The following is a 23,339-nucleotide window of genomic DNA, read 5'->3' on the forward strand; positions in this document are numbered from 1 at the left end:
ATAGAATAATTCTAGTACAACAATGTAGCGTGATTAAAAACACAACAAGCCAATGCCATTTTAAATTTTAATGAAATTATTTGGTAAAAAAGTAAGAGTAAGAAGTAAAATAAAATCAGAAAGTTGGGTACTGGACCAGCTGATTAACAGGTTAAGGCATCAGAAGGCTGCGGGGTTGTGGCCTCGGCGCCTCCTACCAGGCAGCATGGGGAAATCGTCTGGCAGCAAGGCATGATCTCTGCAGGTCGGACAGGTACTCTGCTCCCTCAGCCAAGACTTTATACACTGGACAGAAACAGAAGAGGAACCCTGAACATGAAACCCAGCAGCAGATCACAAGGAACAGAAAACAGTCGTCGTGTTTCACACATACTGCCTCCATCAGGGAGCAACTTACTTCAGGGGCTAACTGAAAAAGACTGAAAAATAGTAGCAAAGTTGTTTTTTGTTTGTTTCACAAATACATTAAAAAAAAATATGGTTGTGGTTGGTTTACAGAGCAAGGTGAGCTGGATATGTCTACAACGTTTTATGACTATAGGACAAAGTGTGTAGGATACTACAAGATGTTCAATTTTTCAACTTGGACCTTTTGAGCCCCCTTCCAGCTTGTCAGCATAAAGGCAGCAAGTTAAACTTGCCCAAAAAAGAAGCACAGTTGAACACGTCGCCACATACAAAGTGGTATATAGTGCTGAGGCTTCGTATCGTTTGTTCATTCACATTCCATGCCAGTGGGGGCGCATGAAGATTAAAGAGGTAGCCATAACTTAGGGGAACCAGAAATAGCAGTGACAAAACTAGAAGCAGAGTCCGAAGCCAATGGAGCGCTTCATTTTCTCCACAACTTTGTCCTTTTGTTTGCACAAATTCCATCATTTTGTAAAGTTTCAGTTCTCAACCAGGATATATCACTGGAAAATTAAATGAAATGGAAAAGCCTTAATTGTGACCAAACATCTGTCCTGTGACATTCCAGGGAGCTTAAATGAATAATTTGCTCTAAAGGTATTGAAACCGGTATTTTCTTAAAATAAGTTATATCCCGGCATTGGTATACATGATGTGATACAGAGTAAGAACTGGCTGGTTATATACTTATGGTTATATACTTATACTTCCACTACTTTAAAACTAGCAGGAGGGAGCGCTCTGATAAAACGCTGTGGATCACGTAGAAACAGACCAACATTTACTCCCTCACCTCCTTATGGAAGCTGTGTCTGCACTCCAGCACACAGACGTCATCTGGATTCATGTCATCATGACAGATGATGCAGGGATCTCCTACGTTCAGCTGCAATAGACAAACAAACACTTAATAGCAAACACTTCTCATAACTTTAATCGGTAGAGGTGGACAGCACCATTGCAGAGTCCAACCCGGGTTTTGTTTTGCTACTTGTATAAAGCCTAATGAAAACAAGTTTGGAAATATTTTTCCATACTTTTAATTTAAAAATGTTCTCAGAATTTCCATAAACATTCAGACTTGGAAATAATGAAAATCACTTTGCATACTTTCTGGACCTGCATGAGAACCCTGTAATCAGCTTCAAGCAGAACTGTATTTATATTTTTTCTTCCCAAATTCACCGACAGGCTCATTGTGGTAGTGGAGTGTGGTTTCACTGTGCTCATGACACATCATTTATTTACACACAAAAAGCAACATGGGTGGAGTTTCACATTGACAATGAGGATGGCCTTCCACCATCTATGGAGTTTGGAGTTTTCTGTTGCTACATGTCCATATGACAGATTCACTGTTGATTTTTCAAGTTCAGCCACCAAACTCATGCCAGAGAAGCTAATGGTTATGGATATTTCAGACTCACAGCATTGATTTGGGGGGGTCTCTGGGGTCCCAGTGCCTGCCAGGCTGGGATGGAGGGTACTGGGGAGGGTGAAGCAGAATGAGCAGGACTCCCGCACTGCTGGATGTTGGACTTGACACCAGAGTTGATCTGCTCCTAAACGGAAAACACCAGTCAACATTAGGGGTGTAACGATACACTCAGCTCACAGTTTGGTACGATACATGGTACAGACTTCACAGTTCGATACAATGACGATATTTTTAACAAAGTTTAAATGGAAACAAATGACTGTAAAAGATTCTTTCCTTATTGCTTAGACATAAAATGTCAAAAAAACAATATTTTCAACTTGAAGTTTAAAGGTCCCATAACGTGCAAAACCGGATTTCCCTTGTCTCTTTGATTATAAAGGAGTTGGATGTGCTATCTAAACATCATGGAAGTATCAAAACACATGGTCCCCAGCTAAAACCACACCATCCATGTAAGGAAAATATGCCCTTAAACGAGCCGTTTGGACTTCCGTAAATTTGTGACGTCACAAAGGTACACTTATTTCATATGCCCGCCTACAGCACCGTCCGCCATTGCCCGGCAACTGAATGCGGAAGACCAAACCCTGTTGTCTGTAGCGTAGCTGCGTAGCACGGAAAAATGTCCAGAAAACAATCAACTGCACCTGAGAGATGGATCTATCCTAACTGGACATGACCCAACAGCAAACGTGCAATCGGTAAGTGTCGCCACTTTGTGATTATATTTACAGTTTATTCCAAGTACAGTCAGCTGGGCTTGAGAACATGTCGAGGTTTGCTAAGGTGTGTAAAGTTATGTTCCATTTGCTTGTTTGCGACATTGTGTTCTTGTTTATTTTACACTCTATGATGCTTTGTTGCTAAATCAGCTGCCTTGTGTGGAGAGACATGTCCGCTAACGTAACTTGAGAATGAGAAATGGATACGGTAGTTTATGGTATTTCAGTCCGATTAGCATCGGGTAGTGACTTAGCTCCAGTCTGATGAGACAGTTTGATGCGGGCCTGTGAATACGAGGAAGCCTGTTGGCCATAACGACAACAGTTAGCAATAGGGGCAAAAACATGTGCAGCCAGAGTCGGTTGTAGGCTACCTCAGCCGGAGAAAAACGAGCACCTCGTCTCGTTAACCCGGTGCCGTTAGGACACATGTACTATAATCAAGGTTAGGGGCTAAATTAGTGCCACTTGCAGCAAGCTAATCTAGCATTAGCCGCTAGCGCTAGCTAAGGTTAGCTCCTCTGGCTCACTTTGCGGACACATCTCCGTACATGAGACAACCGCAACTGTAACGTGGCAAAACTCGAAAAGTACTTTGTCAATCAGGGACTCTTGTCACCATGAATATTTCACTTCTAACACCAAATGAATGGAAGGGAGTTACTGGTTGATGAGATGTAACATTTCACGTTCTGTCTTTGCACCTAGTCTGTTAAGTCTAGTCTTGTAATCACCTGAACGACGACACTGCAAGAAATACTACCTCTCTGGAGGTTATAATGTCCTATTTTCCTTGACTGTGGAGGAGACATTTAGAATCAACTACATAGTAATTATTGAGGCTGTAGTTTGTGGTAATGTAGTTTTGGATTGCAGAGATTTCAGAGTTGGCTCTTCAACTGTCCCCTTTGTTCCTCCACAACCTAGCCTGACCTCCCCACCTATCAAGAGACCATCCAGGAGACCCGTCTTGACCTAATGGAGGAGGAAGAGGATGAGGACCCTGGGTCTGCTTAGCCGACCCCCTGAGTCAACTTTCAGTATGTTTACCAACACATTTTTATTGCACACACAAAACTTTGTAAATATGAAAATTCAATAAATATACCAATGTCATAAAGTATAAACTATAGTATAAAGTAATCTATAAATGAAAATTGCAAATTTGCTACACACTAGTATGTGATGTAAACTCTTGTAATGGAACTGATGATTTCTGTGTTTCTGTTACTCCACAGATTACGTGGATGAGTTGATGGACCTCATCTTTGATCACGTGTTCCAGGACCCTGCACCTTATGTGAGCCAGGTTTTCATGATCCCCCGTCCCAGAAGACCCGTGCGCCCAGTCTGACAGGCCAGCCAAGGAGGACGTCATTGCAGCCACGTGTCTCGGTTCAATCAAGAGGCAGTCTGAACCCGACGTAGCTGGCAGCATCAGGGAGCTCACAGCATATGCACAGCACCACACACACTGGTATCACTACTCTGACCCTGCGACCTAGAAAGCCCCAGCACTAGCTGACAAAGGATCTGTAGGCTAGACAATGAGAGGAAGGTACACATACTGTCAATATATTTCATTTGAATACTTAGTCTCTTCTTTTGTTGTTTTGGTTATCTGGCATGAGGTCAGGTTGTAGGTGGGTGTGTTTCACGAATACATAACAGATAACTAAAAACATCAAATTATAAATCAGTACCTACAGTTTCTTTTATAATGGTTTCTTTCTTTGTTATATATTTTTCAGTGCAAAAAGCAAATAATGGAATCTGTTGAATAAAATAAATCAGCTTTTAACAGCGTATGCTTGTCTAAATGAAACAAATTGTAAATTAAAATAAAATGTCTAAACAAGGATGTCCTCTTTACAATTTAGTGCAAATGTCTGAACATGGTTGATCTAACATTCTCCAAACACCTTAGTTGGCCAGGCAGGCCACAAAACATAAACTTAAATTAAAACAACAAATATGTTCAGACACTCATTTTCTAACCTAGGAGGACATGTTTTATTTTTTTTAAGAAAATTAGCATGTCAACATTTTCAGGTAGCAGCTGACACCAGTTAGCTACGTACACACTGCCAGAATTTGGTAGTGACAACCGAATTTATGAATGAGAGTGAATCTGCATATGTCTGGCTCACACTGAAGCAGAGTGGAGTAAAATGACCATTGTGTCTGTAAGGGTAAAGGAGTCACTCCACTCCACACCTCGCGATGGTTGTAAATAATGTCTGTAACCATAGTAACGTTTACTTCAGACCAATATGGCGGCTGCCATTGCCTGTGTTTTCAGTTTATACACCAGTAACCAGAGGTGTCAATTTATCCATAAGATCTTAATAAACCGCCACTGACAGCGGCGTCATATTCTCTTTTTCCACCGCATGGACTTGATACTTTCAACCGCAACATTTGGCCGAGCCGAGACCGCAGAACTGGTAGGAACAACCGCAATGTTGAGGAAACAGACTGGATAGAAAATTTGAGAATGTCTCACAACACTTACCTCCGTCTCTTTCAAAATAACGATGATAATGTTATGTAACGTAACAAATGTATTTCGATTTCCTGTTGCACGCTACACACCTGGCTCATCCGGGTCTCGAGTGAACGTCGGTGAACGTTGGTGTCAATGACGTCATAACGCCAGTCAGGCAAACTAGGATCTAGGATTGCTGATTCCGCCCTCTGGCGTTTAAAGTATGTAAATGAAAACAAAGAGTAGTCTACATTTTGGTGGCGCAGCTAATTGATAAGCTTTACTTGATATCGCGAACCATTTTTCACCTCCACGATGCCTATCGTCATGTTTTTGGATCGCGAAAGTTCGTCCCACGATATATCGTTACACCCCTAGTCAACATCGCTGCTCATCTCCAGCTCCAGATTGAGTGAGCCATCAGTATCAAGCATCCTTACCTGCTGGTCCAGGATGAGCTGGGTCACGCCACTGACAACATTCTGCAACGTCATGCTGCTGAGGCTTCCACCGCTGGATGAACGCAACTCTTGGACAAATCTCTTCAAGTCCGACCTACACACACAAACATTATCTCGCTTTACAAAAGCAGGATATTTTATTACTTACATTCATTCCTTAAAGTGGTAACCTGCGAGATCCTGTTATTTTATATAGAATAATGGTTCTTAGAAGTGACTATTTGGGTTTTTCTGTTTGCCAGATGGGCCAGCATGTGTTTATGAGTGTAATATTTTCATTAGGTCCTTGTTGAACTACTATGTCTGAAATGCCTGTGGTAGTAACCTTTATACACCAGCTAGGTGTACTGCAGTTGTATTGGAAGACTGATTTGTTGTGCTGGCCCGGAGACACAGCAACATACAATGACCCCAAGTTTAACATTTTGAAGTTCACATGCACAGAGGCATGGCTCGCCCAGTGGACTGACTGAGACAGGGGGAGGGTCTTGTGCCCTAAATAAACGAAGATAAGCATTTTTTCTTTTTGGTGCTTTTTGAGACCAGATATCTTTAATTGCTACACTAGTGTAAGTTGCAGTTTTGGTTCTTTGTATTCTGCATTAGAAGATCCACAAGCTACATTTGTTGTGTTTGCATTCAAAGTTACGTTGCATTCCGTGAAGGACTTAGCCAGCAAAGTTTGTTGATTTTCTGATGTAAGTGATTTACCATTACAGAATTTACTATTTGATTAGTTATTTTGGATTCTGTTTGATGGTTTTATGACTATTGTTTGCTAGAGAGTTTGTAGCCAACTAATGGGTGAGGATCCAATGCGCTTCGGCCCATATATACCGGGAGGCCGGTACTCAGAATAGGACAATCAAGTAATTCAAAGTCCCTAGGCACCTTCACTGATTCATGTTAGCAAAACATCCAATTAACATGCTTTTATGTTGGCATTTCTTCATTATTCATTCATCATTCATTATTTTGGCAGTTACCTGTATATATTAAAACGCTAATAATTGAATGAACTGACCCAAAAATGTTTCTGGGAGAAAGAGACTGGAAAAAGTTGAGTTCAGACATATTATGGCTCAAACACCCCTTTAATGAGTTACATTAATCTAACTATTTGGTTGATTAGTCCCCCAGCGTTACCTGGTATAGTCAGGGAACATGGTGGCAAGGCTCTCCAGAGCCCTGTTAAACATAGTGTTGTGTTGAGGTTCCGGTGTCCTAGGTGGAGGCTGGGGCTGCCGCTGAGCCGGACCACCCAGCCCTTCAGCAGGAAGTCCAGCGTTAGATGAACCAGACTGCTGGATGAGCGCCGGACCACAGTAGGACTGGGCTGAAGGCTGATGAGCAAACTCTTTGGCTTGCAGAGACATCTGGGCAATTCAGACAAAGAGAAAGAAAAAGCTTAATATTTCTTTGTATTTTTAACTTCTTTTGACTGCACTAGGAGTAGGTTTTACTGAATCGTTATTTATTTTTAACCGAGCCACTACACACACACACATATATATATATATATATATATATATATATATATATATATATATATATATATATATATATATATGTATATTTTTGTGATTTTAACATATAAACAAAGCATTCTGGTGCACTCTGAGAAGAAAATAAAGGGAAAAGACAACATTTATCTTCATTCATATCATTTATCTTTATTTTATCGAAACTCCGTCAGTGATGTGATCTGTCATACGAAATATGACATACGTTCGATTTAGTTGCTATATAGGCCGTATCAGCGTGACGTCACAACAGCAAAGAACTTACTTCCGGGTGGATAAAGTCGGTGGTGCTGCATCGGCGCTACAGTATTTTTCGTGTTATTTAACCAAAGTAAGACCCCTTTTTAAGCTCTTGTGATTAGAAATACACAGACATTATGTAGTTCTGGCTGTCAACCGAAAATGAGACGTTCCTGATGTCGTTGCTGTTGATATTTGTTAGTGTATAACCTAACATAACTTAAATATATAGCTTATTTAAGCATGTGTCCACAAACTACTGTATTTTACCAAAATGTTTAGAAATGCTTAAAAGTTCTGTTTTGGCCACTGTCTTATACAAATTAATCATAACTTTCTGTTTTTATTTTATATTATGTTATATAGCCAAACAGTGACAGCCAGTGACACAAAGTAGGCTATGTTGGTGTGATTCAGCGAGCAGAAGTTCAAATTTAAGTGCTGATCTAACAAAGCAACCTCAAACCAGTCATTCTGTTTTGCTTTATAGTAGAAACTGTGGACTGTTATTTCCTTTCAGACTCGATTGTAAAGCATCTTGACTGTAAAGCAGGGTATGATAGCAAAGCCAGATCACAAACCACTGCGTGTGATGTGCTACTTGTGCTGTGCTAGAACTGCGGTCCATTAAAAACCGTGCAGATAAAACATGTGTGGCACTTTGACAATATGTTTTACTCGTGTAACAGAAAATGGCTCAAGGATTTCAGAAAGCTTATCATGTTGGCAAAATTTTGGTCAGGAAACCTTACCTACATGAGGTGAAAGATTTTACCCGAATGGTTTTTAATGGAACGCCTTGGGACTGGCAGTGCAGCGCCAGTCACAACTGGGCTACTGCTGTGCTAGACCCAAACGGGACTAGCAAAACCGAGAGACTGTATTACTGTCACTCTAGCAAGCTTGCACGTTATGCTACCCAACAGCGACGTTTATAATTTTTATTACTGACATGTAAGAAAATGCCTGCCGCAAAACCCGGTCATGAGTGGTTGCTGCCAGCCTGTCCCCAGTTCTGTAGATGCAGACGGCCTGTAAACTATTATCTGTATCCACCGATTCCGTTAGGTTGCTTTAAAACTGAAAAAGCCTAAACTTAATCCATTATGTACCAAGCTATATTTGGCATTACAGCCCCAAACACAACCCGATTTCAGCATAATCGCTAATGTTTTGTTTAGTTGATTCGTATTTACCGCTGCTTAAAACGAACGATTTCCGCTGCCGACAGGTGCGAGTTACCCACCCAGATATAAACAATGGGGTAACGTTAGGAAGAATTTATCACGACACACTTCAACTTTGATTTGGCAAGGTAACGTTACTTTAGCAACTAGTTACCTAACGTTAAGTTAGTTAAACAGCATATTACGTTAGCAGCAAACGAGGCTTACCTCAAAACCAGTGTCCATTATAGTTGTAGTACCGCAAGATCGTGGCGGAAAAGACAACAAAGCAGTTATCTTGGTTCTGATTGGCCAAATGACCGCCAGACCGCAACTGCTGGTATGAGAAGACTCGAGACGTGTCTCACCAAAGATGCTCTATAACAACAACTTTCTGAACCGTCTCTGGTCTCACTCCAGTCTATGGTGCTAGCCACTTGCTGGCAGACCTCATACCCCCCCCCCCCCCCCCCCAAAAAAAAAAAACGAGAGCAAATTTTATATTTAAAAAAATTTGCTCCAACCTCACATGCGACTTGCATATAGGTATACCCTGTTCACCATTGGATTCCACATGGATGTTGTCTTAGGTCTTTTTGATTTTTGTGTGATGTTGTCATCACTTTAGCCTAGATGTTGGGAATTTTTTGAAAGTTTGAATGTACAATTGATATACTTGGGTTTGATACTTTAAACTGTTATATTGGCAAAACAGGTGGTGAGCATGAAATTAGCATTAAGGTAGTTTTCACTTGTTGGGTTTCCAAGGATTTCAACAGATTTTGAATATTATAGGAGGATGCAAGATCTAGAGGTTTTTGATGATAAATGATGCAACAGGGATGCAGTATGTACTTTGAGTGGTGGAGAATTACTATTTGCTGAGTAACTAAGATGATGATTTGTTAACAGTTGTCTGGATGTGTGTGAGACTATGTATTTGTGTATACCATTTTTTCCCCATAGAGGGGCAGTTTTGGGAGTTTAATGCACTTTATGTTCATGTATACTACTAAGATGAGACTGGTGACTGTCGTTTAATTAAGTTTTATTTAACTCTGTTCAAATTACTTTAATGACATATCTGAATATTTTAATAAGTCTGAATAAGTTAGCAGCCAAATCACAAAAGTTGGTGCTGATCCCTACAAACAAATATTCGATTTTTAGGACCAATCTAATATTTTTGCCTCCCAACTAGCCTGGGAGGCTGAGCCCCTGAGGTGTGGGGTGTGGGGGACCCACCATCACAGACCTAAATCACCACCTAAAGCACCATGCAGGCCTTACTGTGGGTTTGCTCTGTAATTTTGATTAGCAGAACTGCTTGGGAACATTTTTAGTTCAGGTTTCACATCTCTCTCTGTTTTGGCCCCAGTTATTGTTGTAGTAGTGAAGGCTGTGATGCTAAAAATTCAGACCTCGACTTTTTGTTTTCAGAATTTCTATAGCAGTAGTGGTAATTTGCTGAATGTCTACAGAAGAAACACTGCCTTACTCATGCTGTGCTTTAAAGGATACGGCTGGTGTTTTTAAATACACTTCTTATCGTCAACAAATCCTATAAAAATGACAAAATCAACAATGCGTTTGCTCTACTCTACACTTTCCCATTACTTTCCGACTTCCCACTTTCCCTTTTTAGCCTTCAACCCGGAAGTCATTGGCTCCAATGATAAGCTAAAAACCTTGAAATACAGCACACAAAGACATAGTTTCAATTTTAAAAATCGCTAACTGTTACCATGAAAAGTCAGGCTATTGTAGTTATTACCAAATCCAATTCAAATGGGAACAAATTCTTCATTACGCCGGGGACTATTTTCGGTGCTACGGAACTACTTTCCTAAGATCAAAAATGTGTTTACAGTCGGCTTATTAAGTTGTTTGAGGAAAAAGTCGGCCGGCCCGGTGCATCGCAATGATGAAATATGCTGCCAAAGCAACGGCATGGCTCTTTGACGTGTTTTTAATAGTTTTTTTTAATACAATGGAGTTCAATGGCTACTGAGACATGGCTTTATTGGGCATCAGCTACATGGACGAGTCTTGTTAGCAAAACAAATTCATTGCTGATTTTGTTATTTTCATAGGATTTGTTGACAGTAAGAAATCCATTAAAAAACACCAGCCTTATCCTTTAAGTCATTCATCACAGCCAGAGGAGACTGATTGGCAACACTCTTTTTAATCCTATGCCAGAGAAGTTATTATTAATACAATAAACTGGTAGTTCATGTTGTGTGAAAACTTTACTGTTAGCAAAAAAAAAAAAAGACTGCAACATTCCATACTGGTTAGGACGGTTTGGTGAGACGGTCTTACCGTTACAGCTGGAAGTTCAGGAGGGTTGGCAATATTGACTGGAAGCAACTCGCTCATCCTGCTGCCATTCTTCACCTGCTTTATCTGGTCCTGGTACTGGGTCTGTGGACCAGCACAAAGACAGGCCATACTGGACAGCTAGTCCAATACACACATCCAACACACACATCATAAGCCACTAGGGCTGCAAGAATTTAACATGCATGGGTTTGAGAGCTAACGGGCTGGCCAGAACATAGGCATCATGAAAGTGAATGAGAATTGACTGACAGTGTTGTTTGAATGTGATCAGTGTAATCAATGCTTGTGTTCTTTGTATCTACCTCAGCAATTGATATTTTCTTCTCGGCCTCTTGAACACAAACTCTCCAATTCTTTCTAGCAATGGCCAGGTCTTGGGGAGGGTATCTGGAAAAGACAGACGGACAGCATTCAATATGAACAACATTTATGACACCAACTGGTCCATTTTCAACCCATCTGATAGGATTGGAGGACTGAGTCAATGGTGTGGTTTCTCTCCTTACCTGGGTGCTACTTCCTCCAGTTTGGCCAGCGTGGCCCTGGAATCCTTCAGGACTTTGTAGAGGCAGTGCAAGCCCTGATCACGGCAGCTCTCCACAATAGACAGCTAAAGGATGGCAACAGTGAACAGTCAATCTGCTGTGTGTGGTATGTGCATACGTATACACTGGAAGCCTAGTAGGAACAAGGAACACTCAAAGTTGATGTGGTCTCAAGCAGGGCTCGAGCTTAAGGACCTCCCGTCGTCCCGGGGCCAATAAAAATAGGATCGGGGAGAATGTAAATTAATTTTGGGACGAATTTGGGACGAGAGTTGGAAAAAAAAACCTGCTAACGTTACAATGAACGGCGATGAAAATGAAACTGACTGCACGTTTTGTGTAACACACACAGTTCTTATTAAACCTCCTTGACAACATACACACACACACACGCACAAACGTTACTAAGTAACATTATCTAGACCCGCGAAATCCTGTCAGACGCCTGTCACCGCCGGTATTGACTGTCAGAGTGATACACAATGGCAATGGCGTCCCGTAGTGGGATACTGCAATTTTTTAATGTTAACGTTACATCAAGAAAGCAAACATCAGGAAAATGCACAGCAGAGCCAGACCCTGAACCGCCAGCCTCTGACCTCACGACAGCCGCAGCTGCAACGGGGAATTCAACCCAAGTCAATGAGGTAAGCTTGCTAGTTTAATGTAATGTAATGTAATGTAATGTAACGGACATATGACAAAGCTAAACTCACGAAGCTAACTAGCAACTTACGATACGAACAAGCAACTTACGATACGAGAAAAATGGCTGAGACTGAGGGAGACTTTTTGTTGAATTGGAGGAAATGTTTAATGATGACGGGGAAAATGAAGCGGATAAAGACAGGATTGGCCCGGTCGACAAAGGGGCTGAATGGAGGGAGTGGCGGCCGGCGGGAGGTGACAGGCAAGCTGGTAGCCACTGAGGCGGTGAGGAAGAGCTTACCACAGTTAAAAGTTTTCTGCTCCTTGAAAGCAGTTTTTATTTCATCCGTTTTCCTTGCTTTGCGAGAGTCCTTTGTTTGTGGTGTGACTGATTTACCTCTAGTCTCTAATCTAATCTTTTCAGATTAATTTAAATAAAAAGGTTGATGATTGATCATCTAATCATTTGTATGATGTTTTATTTATGTTAAAGGTCACTGTGAATGATTTTAACTAATGATAATGTAGAAAAACAAAGATTTTAAATTCGACGGCCCACATTCATTTCGGGACGGCTTAGATTGTATTTCGGGACGGTTCCAGGAGGATGGTGAAAAAAGTTAGTTAAGAGCCCTGGTCTCAAGCTAAACTGAAGAGCTACAATCAACTTCGCCGCCATGCTCATTGTTAGTCAACTTCATTTTCACTGCATGTGCATTAATCCTCCATCATAATCATTACCACTGTCCTATCTGCATTCACATACACACTAACAGACACCATCTATTGCCATTCTAAACTCTTATTTGTAGTATGTTGCTGATGCAGCCACAACACTAACAGCTTCTGACCAGAAGGTTGACCCATTTGTGTTTTTGAAGACATATGACACCAATATTTTTGGATTGAAGTTGCAGTATTTAAATTTGACCATTTTCATGTAAAAAAAAAAAATCTAGAAAATGGCAAATATTCAGTGTTTCATTCAGTTGTATTCTTGTCAGGGTGGAAAGAACAGAATCTGAAAGAAATCAAATCTATTTCATAGTGTCTGTGATTAGGGTGTGGGTCAGACTTTTCTTCAGTAATATTTCCACAGAGATGGGACCAACCTGAGCTTTGTGAGACCTCCTGGTGGCCTTGGTACACAAGTCTTTACATCGCTTGATCTCGTCCTCCAGGCTCATCTTCTCAGCCGCTGACTGATTACTGAGGGAACATTGAAGACTTAAGTGAAGGAAAGCCTAGAAAAGCCTTGGCAGCATTTGGCTCATGCTTCACTGTCAGTCACTACTTACCTCAGCTCTAAGAAATCATTGAGCTGTGCCTCGTACTTGTTGTTCTTCTCTCTGATGTTTTTGGTAAGGCTGCGCATGGCAAAAACAACACACAAATATAAATATATGAACTAGAGCAAAAAGGCATTTTGAAACATCAAATGATGCTTGTTTCTGCAGAGAGAATAAGCAGTGCAGAAGGTTATAATTAGAGTGTATTGCTGAGAGTCATTGTAATAGATTAGGATTAGCGAGATGTGACTGCTAGACAGGCAATATGATTGAATGATTTAAGACCAAATTATACTATGAGTAATACAATTCCAATTTTCCAGCAGAGATGTATGTATAAGTATGGATGCAGGGCACATTCAGGAAACCAATATAATAATGTCAGGGTGTGCCAAAGTCATTGGCCTTGGTCATACCTCTCCTGTTCCTCCACCAGCTCTTCTATCTCCATCTTCAGGGACTTGAGCGCCTCCTGATTGCCTTTCTTCTCCTTCTGGTCCTTCTTCACCTCCTCTTCCAGCTTCTGCTGGAACAGTGCCAGCTCTTTATTGGTCACCTTTAGACAAGAAAACAACACAAAGACACTGAGCCCATTCTGATTCATCTCATCACCTACACATTCATTGTTGCACTTGGACTTTTCTTGCATTCTGACAGGGGTTATGGGCCTACTTGTATATTGGCACTGATCTCTTGAAAGTCTTTCTCAAGGGAAGCAATAGCCTCTTTGCGCCTTAGATTCACTCCATCACAGTCATTCACTATTTTGGTGATCTGTTGCTCTAACTCCTTGCAGCTCTTTTCTTTCTTGTTGATGTCACCCTAAAACAGGAACAAGGCAGAAAGACATTGGGAAAGGTCAATAACATTAAAAACAGTCAGAGACAATATGTGTTGGCACATGCACTTGAGGGATATATGGAACTCACATTGCTGCCCTCGAAAGGCTCATAAACCTCTGTATTGACCGCTACACTCCTATTGGCCGCACAACATGCCTATAAGATCAAAGCAAAACAGTAAAACTCAAACTTAGCAAACATTTATAATTCTGCATGCACTTTATGCATGATTTCCATATTCTGGCCAGGTTATTTAAAAGGCAGGTGAAATGTTTGTGCCCACCTGTACAGCTGCAGGTTTTTTCAAAAGGCTTTCCTCGGTTTTCATCGAAGCGCTTGCCCCTGAGGATGTAATAGTTTCCCAAACACCTTCATCCACCTCACTGGCATACAGATCCACCTGGCCAGAGTCACTGGCTGAAAAGTAAGGGGCATACGGTTGATTTGCAAGGCCTTCACTCTCAGTAGTCCAATGGGAGAGTGGATCATCTCCTCTCCAAGTTCCTACAGTGCCAGCTATTCCGCTAGCTGACAGGCCAAGCTGTGGCACTTGGGAGCCAAGTACATAAGGACTGGGGAGGAAGGGATAGACTTCAGGCTGTGCAGAAGAATAATCTTGCAGATAGCTTGCGAAGGCTGGTTCATGACTTGCATGCAAATCAGGAGCTGAAGAGTTGATGTCAGGATCTGCTATGTCATCCAGGTCATCCAGACTGTTTCCATGTCCAGCCTGTTGCAGGGAAACAGCATGCTTAGCCAGGCCGATACATTTCCCCATCTTTATAAAGCGAAGAGACTCCAGGAGAAAGGGCTCGAAGCCACCGGCCTCTTGGATCTTCTGTTGAGCCACGGGTGGGAAGTTGTCGAGCTCGCCCACCAGCAGGGGGTCCTCAGCAGCCAGGGGACCATGTTCTTCCAAGATCTGGGCAAAGTAGCTGCAGGTTGGAGAGAGGCATCCCAAAATCAAAAGAAGAATATGCATGGAGAATACACTGTATACAAGTCGTAATAGTGGTGACCAAGAGCGCACACACACACACCAGGAATTCACTAATACATCAACCACAGCCACAAAGCCAACATTACTTTAGAAATTTGTATATAGTTACTCCATCTGAGGAAGCTTGGTTTTTCCACTGTGCACATTGACTATAAAGAGGCAGTTTGATTTCTATAGAGGGATTGGAAATAAACGTGTCATTTCCACTAGCTCAGAGGTGACCAATGTAAGGCCATTCAGAGGAAGTGTAAGGCCCGGGCCAATCTCTAACATTATCTTGCACAAATACACACCAGCTCTGTGCTCACCTCGTACAGACACATTATTGGCTGTTATCCTATCGTCTATATTTCCTTTATTGGACAAAGTGGAGCATCGCATCCATTATCATACATGCTTCTTTAATTTTCCACACAAAATTTGGACGACAACCCGCAAGTCAATGTTCCAGGACAGTCGGAGCAGCAGCCATTTTTATGTGTACCGTTGGGTTAGCTTCTGTATGATCCGACTTACAGCAAGTCGCTGAGGCAAGGGGTATTGCAGCAAGGACCAAAGCAGTGAAATGAAGTTGTCACTCATGCCACCACTAGGTGGTGGTCTTTTACCAGTTGCTGCTGTCTTTTTAAGTAGGTAAAAAGTTTTGACATTGTGCACAGTTAGTAGAAGTGGTTATAGTTTAGTTAATTTCAGGTTCAGTCTATGTCCGTTAGCTGTTTAAAGTTAGTGAACACTAACTTTTCTTCTCCACTAAAGGTAGGCTAAGCTACGTTAGTTTATGGCACTTAAGGGTTTATATTACATTCAAAGGTACCTGTTTGATGAAGCTTACCAGCAAGGTTTGCTAATATGCAGATGTTGACAAGAAGAGCTAGCGAGAGAAGCACAATCTTTGATAATGCTACGTTAACGTTGTCGCTAACGTCAGCTTTCAATTGAGTTTTGACAGTTTGCTAAGCACTCGTGCAACAGACTCATCTGCACAGTTCTCAAGCAAGTGTGACACACTTTATGGCCTTAATGCCCAGATTTGTGTTATCACCATAGCAACTAACCCTTAAAATTCCATAGTTGCCATTTTATGCTGTGCTAGCCAAATTACCATAGCAAACAGTAGCAGGACCGTTCTATCCATGCAAATTCTGTGGGGTAAGTGCTCCAGAGTCCGATTCAACTGCTCCAAACACGGTAGGTTTGTCCAATCATTCACATAAAAGGAGTCATAGTTTGAACTTACTCATACAAACTCTCTCTTGTCGGGTCAGGGTTGTTGTCTAATATGTTTTTATAGTGACTTCTGTGGCTGGTGCCGTTGTACTGGTCCTCAAAATCAGCCACTTGCTCTCGAAGGTGACTGGGTACACTGAATGGATCACTGGGGTGAAGGAATGATCTATTGACAGAAATCTGAAAATTAGAAACAGATCCAACCTCTGAGAGACAAGCAGTGCTTCCCTGTTGATTCATTTACTTACAGAGAGTCATCCTCATCAAAAAAGTCTTGGTCCCACTCGTCTCTTGGAGTAGCGCCTCTCATCCCAGACAAAACGATAACACCCTGGGGGGAAGATAAGAGTTAACACCTCAGAATAATGCTATCATAGAACTCATGATATAAGACATGCACACTTCACCAGCAGCAACTCCCAATCCATGTTCTCACCTTTGGCTCTTTCTGTTTCTTTTTCCGGCCTCGATTCTTAGTCTTAATAGGAGAATTCTGAAAAGACAAGTTTAATGACAACTGCTCAACGCTTCATTCTGTATTAAGATAACAGGGATAATACAATATTGAACGTGCCTAAATATGCTTTGGTCACACAGAATGAAAGCTTTTTTATCTACAATGAATAGTATAGGCAGTAATAACAGTTTTTCCTTATGTCACACCCTGCAAGCCTTCGGTCACAAATAACTTCAAGCCTGTATGATATTGATCTCAACCCAGTGAAGACTGTGTGTTCTTGGTATTCTAACTACTTACACTGTGATTTCCATTCTCAGACTTTTTTAAGACTAAACAATGGCCATCTGAAAAACAAAGAACTGCAAGTTAAGACATGAAGTCAGAGAAAAAAACAGCAACAAATAAACAAACATACCTTTCCAAAGGTTAGTCCAGTCCAAAATGCTTACCCATCATTTCAAAATACTCATCCAGTATAGTGTGGCAGGAGGCATACTGATCCCTATGCTCCTCCAGAGTCCAGATAAACAGCCTCATGTCCTGTGCTGGGGCTTGTTTTAGGTATTCAGTCACAGTCAAGCCAATACTAGTAAAAAACTCAGGCCTGGTCCCAAGCTTCTCTATAATCATGTCCTGCAATGGGCCAAAGTTGAGCAGAACAGCCAGGTCCAACTCCTCCAAGTGTCCCGCGTAGCGTTCAATGAAGCCTTTGGCAGCATTCAGACCTGGGGAAGGTAGCGAGCATTAACTAAGGCTTCCCACCCTTGTACTGAAATTCCATGATTTTTTAAGTTACAGCGCTTCCATAAGCTAAAACTGTTCTTCCTTCCTGGGTTGTTGATGTTGTTTTTCTAAAGGGGTGACCAGTCTGGTTTCCACTACAGTTGGGCCAAAATGCAATGAGTGTGAAAAACAAGTTGGAAAATACATTCTGCTAGATATATCAAATTCTTTGACTATCCCCTTCTGCTCTACTTATTACAGGAATTGCATGAGTTATGTGTCATACATCTTTTAAATTGCTGCTGCAGGTTATGTGAAACCGAGTGTTCAGTGAATTCTTAGGATACACAAAGATGTATTACGTGGCCATGAAATGAAGCACATATACAGAAGAGGTATTATAACAGTAAAAGGATCATGGCTGACCTGCATTGTTGAGCTGGTGTGCCCAGTCATGCAGCTTGGGATTGATATCCAGGCAGCTGCTGAGTTCCTGGATGAGGACACGAGCCCAAACCCGGTTCCTCCTCTCCAGTAGAAGCTCAACGGCCTGGCACAGCCTCTCCAGCGGCTGCTGCTGCCATCTCAGCATCCTCTCGGCCAGCTGGTTGCCCTTAGACGAGTCCAGCTCAAGCCAGGGCTTCAGGCTACTGGTTAGGACTGCGACTGGCAGGCTGTTCTCCTCTCTCAGCAGCTCCATATTCTGGCTGATCTGCAGCAGGACTCGATCCCTGTACAGCAGCCAGGCTAACAACAAAGCAGCGATGTTGCAACAAAATAGTAGTGATAGTGTCGGGAATTAACTTTTTTGGCTCACCTACCAAGGGCTGGAAAATGAAAAAAGATTACTGTTCCAAATAATTGATATATATTTTTCACAGAAATATGTCACCCTCAACTCAACTTAATTCTACTTCTTGTATCACTGTGTACTATTGTGAAATGTTAAAGTTGATGTGACTATTATATATGGCTACACTAATCAATAATGTGTCTGTATGCAGGACAATATGGAGGAAAGCTTCTGTGTGTAATGTCAAGGTGAGGGAGGGGGGCGGTCAGCTGGGAGATTTTCTCTGTTGAGAATGGATGGATGGCACTATTTTATTATTATTCTTATTTGATTTTTTTTTCTGTGTGTTATTGATAAGATGGCAAAATGTATAACTCGTTTCTGTTGAAAACCAGTAAAATTCTGTTTTAAAAAAAAAAAAAAGAAATATGTCACCCTACCTGGTTTCAATGCTATTTACTGTATAGAATCAGGTGATGACAGAAAAGGGAGTGGTATAGCTTGCGCTACACAGCTGTGGTGACATTATGACTTTTGTGATCCCTTATTTTCTCAAGCGTCATTGTTTTGGTTACTATGACAAATTATTTGATATAGAGCCATTGTTTGCTTTGTTTTGATCGGCTCATGGTCAGAGAGAGTGTACTGTGGTCAGCAGGGACAAAATTTGAGAACAGGCAAGACCAAACACTGTATAGGCATTCAAATGTTATGGTCTCAAAAAGTTACCAGCCAGTGTGGCAGGTGGCCTTTACTGATTCATTTGCCAAAGACAAATATTACCGGAAATTGGTGCTTGGTGGATCAACAGGATAGTCAACATTGGACATGTTAGTCCACAGTGAAACTAGCAGTCAAGTTTGACTTCAGCACTACAGCTGTGTAACCACCGAAGGTGTAGTCAGTGAAACATTTCAGGCAAATGAGATAATTTTGTCATGGGTATTTAATCTAGGGCTGAAACGATTCCTCGAGAAACTTGAGTAACTCGATTACTAAAAATCATCGATGCAAATTCTTTGCATCGAAGCTTCGTTTAATCCATATAACTATATACACACTCAGTGTTTCGCACGGATGATTATTCCTGTTGCACAACGCGCTGGAGAAAGAGAGAGAAAATAGCGAGGGGCGAAGAGAAGAGACAGGCCAGAGAAAACGACAGAAAGTGTCCAAAGTTTCGGATCCAATGTTGCCAACTTGGCGACTTTGTCGCTAGACTTAGCGACTTTTCAGACCCCCCTGGCGACTTTAATTCTCAAAAGCGACTAGCGACAAATCTGCCGACTTTTTCTGACCATGGGAAGCAATGTTAATGTGTTGAATCCCAAAGCATTTGGCAATAAATTGGTTCGGCTGATGCCGGTTTTCTCTACTTGCTTGTCTAATCCAGAGAGGTCTGACGGTCACAGCGCTTCCCACACACAGCGTAGCTCCCTCCCTCCGCTGAGAGCAGGGACTGTAGGATAGGGTCCACTTGTAATTGCTACCGGCGTACGCTGAAACTGGCCGGGTGGGCGGAGTCAGCACTTAATATTAAAACGGGATGAGATGAAGGCTAGTAAAGAATGCACGTTAATTATGGCTATATGTAATGGCTAGTTAAGAACGTAAATCAATATGGTGGCTAGTTATGATGTCCCTAAGTTAGCTAAGTTTTGCTCAAGAAAATAACCACAGAAAATAAAATGCTGCAGTCAATTTGTGAAAGCCTGAGCTTCATTCATGTTATTATTATGATAGTCACACACACATACACACACACACACACACACCTACTCCCCTCACAGTGATGCATAAAATACCGCAGAAAGCAAAATATCAGGTGGTGTAAGTAGCAATTGGAGCCTAAAATGCACCAGTCCAATACAGCAGGTATATTCAGTTTAGTTTGATTGCAGTGAGTAGGGTCAGCAGGTGTAGGGCAACCCTTCAACATAGCAAATAAATGTACATTAGCCAGTCTTATGAACTTGTATGATATTTAGGCCTAGTAATAAATATCAATAATAATTATTATTTCACCTCGTTTTCAGTAAATCACAGTGTCGTATGGACAGCTTCGTGCGGACAGCTTTTCTCTTTTGTATATTTACTATTGCTCTTTAATAAAGCAAAAGTATTTCTTATCCGATTACTCGATTAATCGATGGAATAATCGGTAGAATACTCGATTACTAAAATAATCGATAGCTGCAGCCCTAATTTAATCCAGCGGTACCTTTCTGCTGAGACTGGGTTGCTGAGTTTTCGTTCTCTAGCAGAATGTCATCGTTGACGCCCTGCTTAACTTCAGATGACGGCTTATGCTGCTTCCTCCTGAGCTTGCGGTCTTCCTTGGATTTTAACTTCTTCAGACTGAAAATTAGAAAGAAATAACCAGCAGTTATTCCAAACAGAAGCCATGTAGTTGTGAATGTGTATAGGGCCCTTAATAGGGATGTCCCGATTCGATATCAAAGATCAGACCCGATCAAAGCATATTTTGATTGATCGCTATCGGCTACATGACGCCCGATCAAATCCGCCGTATGGTTAGTGTAATGGAATGGTATTTAGTTTTATACTTAAGTTTTTGAACATCATAACAATGACAAATACTATTAAAGATAGGAAATGCAGCCATGCTGTAGGGTATTCATTCTGAATGCAGTTATGTAACTGAGTATTAAGCTTATCTTTCCTAACTTGGTTTGGTTTAGATCCATCAGAGTGATGCTTGCAGTACGCAGCCGTTTAATTGTTAAAAACAATGAATATTAAATGACTCGGATCGCATCAAAAAAAAAGTTGATTGGGACATCCCTGGCCCTTAAAATGAATCAAATGCATGGGCGGTCCATTCTTTGCTGACTGAACTGAGTGTGTACCATGTGGATGGTAAAGGCAATGACATAAAACTTAGGACTGTTTAAGAGCAAAGTTCTACATCAGTAATTCAAAGACAAGGCATCACATTTGATTAATTGAAAACACAATTTCTGCAAGTTGATTTCAGGTCTATGTTGTGGAAAATAAAGGGAATTTTTTTTTGTCCACTGGCAGCTCAGTCAGTATGCATGTCATTTGCTGAATCTGAATGTTGAAATATCTTTAACATCAGCTGTGATTGTTTGAGGCTACATCAGTCTCAGGTGGTTAAATGATATAATAAGTTAAGTGAAACTGTTTCTTTTTTTGTGTATACTCAATGTGCATATTATAATTCAAGTTACATGTATGTGATTCAACACGACACAGATTGTTTCCCCTCACCTTGTACATTTCTGATTTACTCTCAGCTTCTCTGGACCCTGCGGTTTAGTGATAGCCACCTCAAACTGAAGGGGGAAAGGAGTCATATCAGTACTAATACTGTGATTCATGAACATAATGACTTTCAAACCCCACTTCACCTCCAGAGAACTTCCTTACCTTGCATTTGATGAGGCCTGTTGAACCAAAGATTTTGATGCTACAGATTCGACCACCACAGTCTGGAGTGAAACATGCGTCTTGCAGGAATTCCTGTGGCACAAAAATATAAATGTAAGTTAATGCTGCAATGTGTAGCACTTTGTGTTTTTTTTTTAATTAAGACCACACTTCCTACAAACCCTGTTTTTGTCACACAGAGGATGTTTGTTAATTGAAAATCACCTTGAAGAGCCAGAACAAAGATAAGAGCCAATAACAGCCGCTGATAATTGCCAATATGCATTCTGACCAGGTAAGCTAACGTCAAGTTGAAACTATGCAGTTAGAATAGTGAAACTACAATAAAGTTCCAATAAAGTATTACTTCCAAACTAAAAATGGCCCGTTTTGTGCTGTACAGCAATCTCCCTTCGTGCCGTAAAGCATTCCAGCAGATTTCCCACCAAATCCGACCCGGTGGCACGCAATGTAAAGGCTGCCAATCTTCTTGGCAGTGGTGTCATTGGTTACAGTGATTATGCTAAATGTTTCAAAATGAATGTGGTCATGATTTATTGATGGTAAAATGCTACACATAGCACCTTTAAGAAATGCTGTTATGAAATCCAGATTTACCTTTTCATTCTTTTCAAAGAATGATGCTGCCTTGAGGGCTTTCCAACAGGTCATGTGGTACTCCACATTGCAGCTTTGACAGCAACCTATTTGAATGAAGCCCTAAGAAAAGAAGCACATTGGTTTGAACGCGTCAGTGCTTTTGACGTTTCACCTTCGGGTTTGGAGTGGCTTTAAATTTGATGGCTGTTGCCATTTACCTTAAAATCTGGGTCAGTGAAGTAGATTTCAACTTTCAAAGGGCCAAGGCAATTCTCGAGACGACAAATAGCATCAGGGATAGGAGGAAATTTGCACAACTCTATAGCATTCATCAGAAGGTCCTAAGAGGAGAAAACACACTTCTTATACATTTTATACAGAATAATACATTTTCAGGCTGAAGCCAAACTGAGGTCAGAATGTAACTGCTCTAATTTCAATCCTTTATTAAATGGAGAGTGCAGTGTGTTGGATTAATGATTTGCATTGTTTCATTCCTTCTGATACTACCCTTAAATATGTTTAAATATGTATATACTGCATAAAAAGGTAAAAAACATATAACATCTTGATACCTTGAAATAGTCTAGCTGTGTTTCTTTGACAATCTCTTTTGTCATAGGCCAGGTGAGTTTACCAGGCGTTATTTGATTCTTAACCATCTGCAGGGAATCGGAAAACTGTCCCAGAGCAACAGGATACCTGCCAGGAGAAGAGGAGTTGCATGAGACGTGCATTAAGAAACAGCACGCACTGTAACGACTGACACCAAACTAGTATGATATGACTAGAAGCTACCTGTTTTCCTTGAGATACACCCTCCCAATGCCATAGTATACTAGACACTGAAACGTCCTCTCCTCAAACGAATTCATCTTCTCCAATACTCTTTGTGCTTCTGCAAGTTCCTGTTTAACAAAATGATTATCAATGACACATTTTATTATTGCAACACATTGAATTGATTTACAATCCTTAAAAGGTCCAGTGCAATAAGAAT

The 23,339-nt window shown here is 41.2% G+C and overlaps 2 protein-coding genes across 3 annotated transcripts in view; one reads left to right on the forward strand and one right to left on the reverse strand.

Annotated features, from left to right (window-relative positions):
* kcnj15 (potassium inwardly rectifying channel subfamily J member 15) overlaps positions 1 to 23,339 on the forward strand; it is a 327,817-nt gene that overhangs the window by 12,516 nt on the left and 291,962 nt on the right. The gene's annotated exons all lie outside the window — the stretch shown is intronic.
* The window catches only part of ttc3 (tetratricopeptide repeat domain 3), a 39,640-nt gene continuing 16,354 nt past the window's right edge, over positions 54 to 23,339 (reverse strand). Inside the window, exons 20-46 of one of the 2 annotated variants that reach the window (XM_071926936.2) lie at positions 23,138 to 23,247; positions 22,915 to 23,041; positions 22,558 to 22,680; positions 22,358 to 22,459; positions 21,740 to 21,832; positions 21,581 to 21,645; positions 20,547 to 20,683; positions 17,959 to 18,279; positions 17,259 to 17,534; positions 17,107 to 17,153; positions 16,786 to 16,842; positions 16,598 to 16,680; positions 16,360 to 16,515; positions 14,406 to 15,057; positions 14,210 to 14,278; positions 13,953 to 14,102; positions 13,697 to 13,836; positions 13,290 to 13,358; positions 13,104 to 13,200; positions 11,305 to 11,408; positions 11,101 to 11,185; positions 10,778 to 10,879; positions 6,670 to 6,899; positions 5,503 to 5,617; positions 1,839 to 1,973; positions 1,205 to 1,297; positions 54 to 285 (exon numbers count right to left, since the gene is read on the reverse strand). In XM_071926936.2, the coding sequence (XP_071783037.1) occupies positions 160 to 285; positions 1,205 to 1,297; positions 1,839 to 1,973; positions 5,503 to 5,617; positions 6,670 to 6,899; positions 10,778 to 10,879; positions 11,101 to 11,185; positions 11,305 to 11,408; positions 13,104 to 13,200; positions 13,290 to 13,358; positions 13,697 to 13,836; positions 13,953 to 14,102; positions 14,210 to 14,278; positions 14,406 to 15,057; positions 16,360 to 16,515; positions 16,598 to 16,680; positions 16,786 to 16,842; positions 17,107 to 17,153; positions 17,259 to 17,534; positions 17,959 to 18,279; positions 20,547 to 20,683; positions 21,581 to 21,645; positions 21,740 to 21,832; positions 22,358 to 22,459; positions 22,558 to 22,680; positions 22,915 to 23,041; positions 23,138 to 23,247 (3,864 nt within the window). In that variant the 3' untranslated portion in view covers positions 54 to 159. Of the gene's footprint in view, positions 286 to 1,204; positions 1,298 to 1,838; positions 1,974 to 5,502; positions 5,618 to 6,669; positions 6,900 to 10,777; positions 10,916 to 11,100; positions 11,186 to 11,304; positions 11,409 to 13,103; positions 13,201 to 13,289; positions 13,359 to 13,696; positions 13,837 to 13,952; positions 14,103 to 14,209; positions 14,279 to 14,405; positions 15,058 to 16,359; positions 16,516 to 16,597; positions 16,681 to 16,785; positions 16,843 to 17,106; positions 17,154 to 17,258; positions 17,535 to 17,958; positions 18,280 to 20,546; positions 20,684 to 21,580; positions 21,646 to 21,739; positions 21,833 to 22,357; positions 22,460 to 22,557; positions 22,681 to 22,914; positions 23,042 to 23,137; positions 23,248 to 23,339 lie in introns of both variants that reach the window. The other variant, XM_078286821.1, reaches the window with a different exon arrangement.

The sequence above is a fragment of the Centroberyx gerrardi genome, chromosome 11 (assembly GCF_048128805.1).
Source record: "Centroberyx gerrardi isolate f3 chromosome 11, fCenGer3.hap1.cur.20231027, whole genome shotgun sequence".
In the NCBI taxonomy this organism is placed as follows: domain Eukaryota; kingdom Metazoa; phylum Chordata; class Actinopteri; order Beryciformes; family Berycidae; genus Centroberyx; species Centroberyx gerrardi.